General features: G+C 46.0%; 1 protein-coding gene across 1 annotated transcript in view; it reads right to left on the bottom strand.

Annotated features, from left to right (window-relative positions):
- The window catches only part of CCDC63 (coiled-coil domain containing 63), a 39,880-nt gene that overhangs the window by 22,250 nt on the left and 9,572 nt on the right, over positions 1-8,058 (bottom strand). The window contains exons 4-5 of the mRNA XM_010841383.1: positions 5,829-6,018; positions 433-552 (exon numbers count right to left, since the gene is read on the bottom strand). Coding sequence (XP_010839685.1) covers positions 433-552; positions 5,829-6,018 — 310 coding nt within the window. The remainder of the gene's footprint in view (positions 1-432; positions 553-5,828; positions 6,019-8,058) is intronic.

Below are 8,058 nucleotides of genomic sequence, written 5' to 3'. Positions count from 1 at the left end.
GCTTCACGGACATCATTCTTTCCTTCTCCCAAGGGAGGGAGAGCTGTTTGCAGAGATTTTGTTTGGCCGCATTGCACCGTGTGGGATCTTAATTCCCCATGTCCCGAGTGCATTCATGCACATGTGCTGTTGTGTCCAACTCTGTGCAACCTTATGGACTACAGTCCACCAGGCTCCTCTGTCCATGGGATTTCCCAGGCAAGAATACTGGGAAATACTGGGGTGGGTTACAAAGTCATTTCTCCAGGGAATCTTCCCGACCTAGGGATCGAACGCATGTCTCCTGCACTATAGGTGGGTTCTTTACCACTGAACCATAGGGAAAGCCCTTAGTTTCTCAACCAGGGATCAAACCTGTGCCCCCTGCAGTGGAAGCAGGGAGTCCTAACCATTGGACAGCCAGAGAATTCCCCCAGAAGACACCTTACGTACAAGATTCAAACGGGTTTCCAAAATGTGGATCTGTTTTTGCAATTTCCGGGGGTTATTGGCCTCCTGTATTTTTGTGAAGATCTGTCTTTGGTTTACAATTTTTTTCTCCATCTGAACAATCTGAAAAAAAGAGAGAGAGGGAAAAACCCAGCTGTGTTAACATCTGTATGGGGACAAATGCAATAGTTCACTAACTCAAGCATGCTAAAACAAAAACTACCATGTTATTTCTTTTCCTATGAATAGAATTTGAATTTCTCTCTTGGATGTGGACTCAGTCAGTTTGGGACAAAATGAGCAACTAAGAGTTTTTATTCTCACTTGTGTGTGTAAATTTCACTCACATATGGGCAAAAATTTCACCTGATCCTAAACCCACTGTTTTCCTGGAGAAATGGCATTGATTCTCTCAAGAAGCCTTCTGTAACCTTGTTTTTGTTTGGTTGGCAGGTTTCTTGTTTGTTTCTTTTTCTGACTCTTACAATAATGGGGATGCTAGCGACCCTTAAAGAGCAGGTCATGAGGTGTCAGACACCCTGCAACATGTAAGACAGCACCAGACATCCAAAAAATTGACCCCCATCCCTTGTGACTGTTCAGTGCACCTTGGATGTCAGGCAGGTGAAAATCCTCTCTATAATCTTCTGTACCTAGAATCAAATTGTCTTTTGCATATACACACACAACATTTTTCATTCTTTTTTTTTTTTTAACTTTTGGCTGTGCTGGGTCTTTGTTGCTGTGCATGGGCTTTCTCTAGTTGCAGAAAGCAGGGGCTACTCTCTAGTTGCGGTGCACAGGCTTCTCATTGCTGTGACTTCTGTTGCTGCAGGGCACAGGCTCTACAGTGCACATGCTTCAGTAGTTGGGGCTCCTGGGCTGTAGAGCACAGGCTCAACAGTGCACATGCTTCAGTAGTTGGGGCTCCTGGGCTGTAGAGCACAGGCTCAACAGTGCACATGCTTCAGTAGTTGGGGCTCCTGGGCTGTAGAGCACAGGCTCAACAGTTGAGGAGCATGGGCTTAGCTGCTCCGCAGCAGGTGGGATCTTTTCCAGCCAGGGGTGAAGCCCAGGTCTCCTGCATTGTCAGATGGACTCTTTACCACTGGACCACCAGGGAAGTCCTTTCATTCAGTTTTAATAGGCAAGCATCCAGGAATGGAGTCACTGTATAAATCAAGAGAATGTTCATTGATTTGTCTGGAACTTAACCAAGAGTTGGCCATCATTTTGGAAATCTTGACACCAGCACAACCTGGATCATCTTCTGGTTTTTGTTTGGCCATGCTGTGAGGCTTGTGGGCCTCTTAGTTCCCTGACCATGGATTGAACCTGGGCCACTGCAGTGAACACAGCAACTGCTAACCACTGGACGGCCAGGGAATTCCCAAGGATCATCTTCTTTGAGTTGTGGATACAGCAAGCCCAAATCAGTGTGCAGTGTGGAATCTGGCCCACTGCCTGTTCTCATAAAGTCTTACTGGCACACAGCCATGCCCATTCTTTGCATTGTCTATGGCTGCTTTCAGGCTATGAAGGCAGAATGGAATAGCTGCAGCACAGACCACGTGGCATGTAAAGCCAGAATATTTACTATCAGGCCCTCTGTGGAGCAATTTGCCAGCCCTGTTCTAGATAAGTCAGGCCAAAATGAACATATCGAAATACATATAATTTAAGTATAAATAGCTTTCCTTTATGTTTCCTTTATATTATAGTTATAGCATCATATTGATTTAAAAGAAGAAGGGTAAAGGATTATATCATCTATAAATTTTACTTCAGGATTTTAAAGGAGGTATTATAAAATATTTGCTGTTAAAAAGAGGTGCTGGCAGTTGAGTGATTCATAATTTCAAGTGTCAATGACTAGAAAATGATTAAGTTCATTTAGGCTCAGGACTTGTTAAAAATATGCTTTCCTCAGAAGAACTTCCTCTGCTTTTATGGGCACAGATCTCAGCAGCCTCCCTTAAGGGGTAGCAGCTTGTATCAATTAGGAACACATGCAACAACAAATTACAGAAAGCCTGGCTAAATAGTGGTTTAAACAAATTATGGTTTATCTTTCTCTCATAATACATTGATGGCTTAGGTTCAGTAACAGAAGGATGTAAGGACAAGATCTGTATAATTCACCTGACTTCTCCCTCAAAACATGGCTGCCACACCACCAGCCTTCACAGTTATGTTCCATGGAGGAAAACAGAGGAAGAAATACAGATGAAGGATAAGACCTATATCTAAGACGTTTGCTCCTTCGAAGAAAAGCTATGAAAAATCTAGATATTATACTCAAAAGCAGAGACATCACTTTGCCAACCAAGGTCTGTCTAGTCAAAGCTATGGTTTTTCCAGTAGTCATGTATGGATGTTAGACAATAAGGAAGGCTGAGCGCTGAAGAACTGAGACTTTCAAACTTGAGAGTCCCTTGTACAGCAAGGAGATCAAACCAGTCAACCTAAAGGAAATCAACCCTGAGTATTCATTAGAAGGACATATACTGAAGCTGGAGCTCCAGTATTTGGCCACCTGATGCAAAGAGCTGACAATGGAAAAGACCTTGATGCTAGGAAAGATTGGATCTCACACAAAGGAAAAGTGGATCTCACACAAAACTTGGCAAGGTATAGAAATGCTGCTTATGACTGACATCAGCCAGGTTTTGGACTTTAGCTGGAACACACTGTCTCCCTCCCCCACAAATTCCCTCAGAGCAAAATCAAATTGCTTCATCAGTGCTGACAAAGTCAGGTTCAAGTCAAGCCAGGTTCCTTTTCCACTTGGCTCTCCTTTCCTGTTCTATGCACCAGGCAACATCCTCAACACAAACCCACTCCAGCTCTCTTCTGATATAAAACAAATGACTTGCTTTGATTTATGGGAGGGTAGCGTCCTCCCCCATATATCAGGTGTGGCCTCTGCAGCTCTGAAGGGCTGCCTGTCCCTGCCTGAGCTGACCCCTAGAGTCCTCAGGTTCCAGCTCCTTGCCAAAGAAGTTATGGCATCAGCTCTTGTGACTAAATTCAGAGCTGTATTCCCTTTGGCAACTTTATGTCAGACACTGCTTTTGTGATGCTGAAAGTAATTAGGCTTCAGCCCAATGGGAGACATTACCCAAGCCTGTAGGTGAAGGGGAAATGCACTGCTACACGAGATGCCCAGCAGGAAGGCATCAGCTTATTAATTATTCTGTGAGGCCAAGCAGGGCCCAGTGGTATCCTTGCCTCCAGTGACCCCTTGAAAGGACAAAGTTCTGGACACTGTGTGGTAGACACAGCAGGAGGGGATCCTGGGAGCTGGGATGGAATTAGACCAAGAGGGTTTTTGTGCTGGGCAGTGAGTGCCATACTCTTTGGAGGATTAGCAAACTAAATCGCCTTTTCTAATGTTTCTGAGAATCCACATCCCTGTTTCTTTTTTCAATTTTTCTTTGTTCACTTTTTAAAGCATTTTTTTTCCTTTGATGTGCACCATTTTTAAAGTCTTTATTGAATTTGTTACAATATTATGGGTTTTTTTTTAATGTTTTGGTTTTTTGACCGCAAAGCATGTGGGATTTTAGTTCCCCAACCAGGGATCGAACCTGCACCGTCTGCATTGGAAAGCAAAGTCTTAATCACTGGACCACCAGGGAAGTTCCCTCTTTGTTCACGTTTATTGCCTTTTTCTCATACATTCATATATTCATTCATTCACTCATTCATCAATGTTTATCAAACCGCCGCTTGATGCCAGACAACAGGGGTATGATGGTATCCAAGACAGAGTGGCCCCTGCCCTCAGGGAACCTACAGTCTAGGACTGGAAGCAACCCAGGAAGCATGTTGAGTCCTAGAAGAGGGGAGACAGAAGATAATTTGGACACACACAGATGGGGCACATAGCAGAGAAAAATGAAGGGACAATTATCCTGCATAAACAGCATTTGAGCTGAGACCTAAAGGATGAATAAGACTCCTGCAAGCAGAAAGGATGGGGCCCAGCATTCCAGGCAGAGGGAACAGCATGCGCAAAGGCAGAGATGAGACACAGCACTGTGGGTCCATAAAGGCAGCCAGTGTGGATGGAGCACAGAGGACAAGGGAGGTGGGGGTATTTAATTCAGATTCCAGAGTGCCCTACTTCTCTGAGTACCCCCACTGAGTGTGCTATTTGTTCCTGGCCAGGAACCTAATACCAGGGGGATATACTTTAAATTGGAAAGAGGCCATAGAGAAGGCCTCCCTGAGACCTGAGAAAGTCACCTTTAGGCTGAGAAACGGAGAAGGCAAATGGCAACCTACTCCAGTACTCTTGCTTGGAAAACCCCATGGACGGAGGAGCCTGGTAGGCTGCAGTCCATGGAGTTGTGAAGAGTCGGACACGACTGAGCAACTTCACTTTCACTTTTCACTTTCATGCATTGGAGGAGGAAATGGCAACCCACTCCAGTGTTCTTGCCTGGAGAATCCCAGGGACGGGGGAGCCTTGTGGGCTGCCATCTCTGGGGTCGCACAGAGTCGGACACGACTGAAGCGACTTAGCAGCAGCAGCAGCAAGCTGAGAAAAAGATAAGCAACTAGGGTGAGGCATTTGGGGGCAGCATATACAAAGGCCCTGAAGTGAGAAAAGACAGCATTATTTGCGGGGCGGGGGCGGGGGAGGGGTGGAGAGAAAGTCTTTTGCAGCTGGAGTGAGAAGACTTAAGGAAGGAATAACATGGGATGAGCCTAGAGGGGTAGGCAGGGGCTAGATCACATAGGGACTTTCAAACCACAGTCAGGGATGAATGCTGTCCAGCAAATGTCTCTAGCTCTTTGTTTTCTGGATCCGTGAGGACTCCACTTCCTAGGCCCTTTTGTGAATGGGTAGAGTTGACTATTTTTGGATGGGTATGGGCTCTGGGGGTATTTATGGGTTCTGTAGACTGTCTTGAGTCAATGGGTCATGAGCAGACGTGACACACTGGAGCACTCAATTGCCAGGGTGAGACCCTCAGGATCTCATTTTTTTCTACCACAACCCCTGGCAATGTCCAAGATGGGGGCTAACCCATCAGGCTGGCCGCAGGATGAGAGGATTTAAGAGCCCCTAGCCAATCCACAATAGACCATAAATCATGTACGAAAAAGAAGCCTTTGTTGTTTTAAACCACTGAGTTGGGGAGAGGGAGTGTTTGTTACTGCAGCATACCTAACCTCTCCTGACTGATACAGTAAGGATTTGGGAGTTTATTCTAAGTGTAATAGGGAGGCACTGGAGACCACAGTGGGGAAATGGATCAACAGAACTGAGAGACTAGGGGTTACAATGGTGGTAGAGACAGGTTTAGAAAGGCAGTGCAGCGTGTGGTGGGGAGCACACCTTCCCCTTGCTCAGTGTTCTGGTTAACCCTTTAAGAGAAAGACCACACCTTCTCATCCAGTTCAGCCAACAGCAGTTTCATTGATTTAATCAGGGCCTCGTAGTCCTCCTTAGTTTGCAGCAGGAAACGCAGTTCCAAGTAGTTTTTCTCATTGAGATCCAGGTTCCTGGAGGACTTGATGAGATTCAAAAGCAGGGTGATCTCATCCTGCTCCTCCTGCAGGGTCTTGATTTCCTTGCTGTTGGGAAAGCAGCACATGATTAACTCTGAACCCCTGGCTTTGCCTGGATTGGACACTCCAGGCCCCTTGACCCTGAAAGGACACTCAGAGAGGTACTTCCCAACCCAGAGAGTTGGAAGGAACTCACACAAGGTCTCTAGTCCAGGTCCTGAACTTACATCACCTCTGACCCAGTTCACTGCAACTTCCACTGCTCTGTGCCCTTCTCTGAGTGATACCTTTTTTTTTTCTCCTCAGAACAATTTGCAGCTGTGCCTGTCAAAACCCATTACCTAGACATGGTGGGAGCCCCCAAGTTTTCTTTCGCCAGCAGCTCACTGGCATCTGTCTGATGTTGCAGACCTTCTTTTCCAGCTTTCCAGCCAATTATCTCTGGTAATGACAGGCAAACCCATCAGACAGGATCTTTCGACTGTGCATCAACACAGAGCTGCACAGGAACCTCTAACCCCCACCAGCTCCTCTACTCGGGGGCTAATGATTTACGAAATTGGCTGACATGAGTCTTCTTTCTCTCCCTTGTCTACTCCGGAGAAGAAAGGGGGTCGAGGACATGGGCAAATGCAGACTTTGAAAAGAAAAGAAGGCTCGGGCGACTGCACAGCAATTGAACAATGTGAAATGGCACAGAGGCCGAATTTCTTGCAAAGTCCTTGCAGCCTATTCCTGCTGTTCAGTGCGATTTGCAGGCTTGCTGCCTCAATGTCCTTTGGAAGCTTGGAGAAATGCAGCATTTCAGGTCCCAACCCAGGACCTACTGAATCAGAATCTGCTTTGCAACAAGATCCTCAGGTGACTTCTATGCACTTTAAAGTTTTGGAAGCACCACTCTAGAACAGTAAAGAACATTCAAGGGCAAAAGGTCTGCAAAGACTTTTCTATTAATGATAAAAAGTAAATATTTTAGGTTTTGTGGGCCAGAGGACCTCTGTTGCATCTACTCAACAGAGCAACCATATGAAACACAACAATGAATAGGTGTGGCTATGTGCCAATAAAACTTCATAAAAACAGGCAGCCAGTAAGACTTGGCTCATTAGCCACTACTGCTCTAAAGCAGCACTGTCCAGTAGATTATTCTGCAGTGATGGAAATGTTCTCTAGTTGCTCTGTCTGATAGCATCCACCAGGCACACGTGGCTACTGAGCACCTGAAATGTGGCTGGTGAAACTGAAGAACTGAATTTCTAATTTTATTAACTGTAACTAATTACCAATGTAAATGGCCACATGCTGCTAGGGACCACCAGAGAGCACACCTAGTTCTAGAGCATCTTGGCTTCTAAACCTGGCCCTTGGGACTTCTCTGCCCCTCTTAAGCCCCTCATGGGAGGGGTTTTTGTAAAGCTACAGAGAAAAAAAGAGAGAGAGCAGGATAATCCATCAAAGACAGGCTTTCAGGGTGTAGTAAGGTCAGAAAAAAAGCAAAACAAAGGTTTGTCCATCTTTAGGCAGGGCTGGGAGTGCAGTGAGGGGAGAGAGGTGCTTCAAAAATGAAGGAGATCTTCACTTTCAGGGTGGTGTAGGTGCAAGGTCAGCACTGGGGAAAAACACTTCCTTAAATATTGTACCCTAACTACCTCACTTAGCTCAACCCAGTTTTCCTCCTATTTGGGGGTGTTTACGTCTACTCTTTCACTCCCCTCCCCCGCTCCAGTTCCATCACAGTGAAACCAGATCAAATGGGCTGGGGTAGGGTAGAGTAGGATGCAGAAGAGTAAGAAAGATTCAAGAAAAACTGAAGACACACCAGGAAGCAGGCATTCCCTGATGCCCACACCAAGGACAGACTGTGAATCAAGGTCTCCAGGCACAGAAGTGCAGGCTGTGGACTGCACAGCGCAAGGGAGCACCATCTACTTGAAAATGTATCACCGATTTGCTGACTTATTGTACTTTTCTGAGAGACAGTTCAGCTCAGTCGTTCAGTCATGTTCAACTCTTTGCGATCCCATGAACCGAAGCACGCCAGGCCTCCCTGTCCATCACCAACTCCCGGAGTCCACCCAAACCCATGTCCATTGAATCGGTGATGCC

This window comes from Bison bison, unplaced genomic scaffold, assembly GCF_000754665.1.
Source record: "Bison bison bison isolate TAMUID 2011002044 unplaced genomic scaffold, Bison_UMD1.0 scf7180017864160, whole genome shotgun sequence".
Classification (NCBI taxonomy): Eukaryota; Metazoa; Chordata; class Mammalia; order Artiodactyla; family Bovidae; genus Bison; species Bison bison.
The sequence above is the reverse complement of the archived record's forward strand: the minus strand, read 5'-3'. Positions and strand labels throughout refer to the sequence as shown.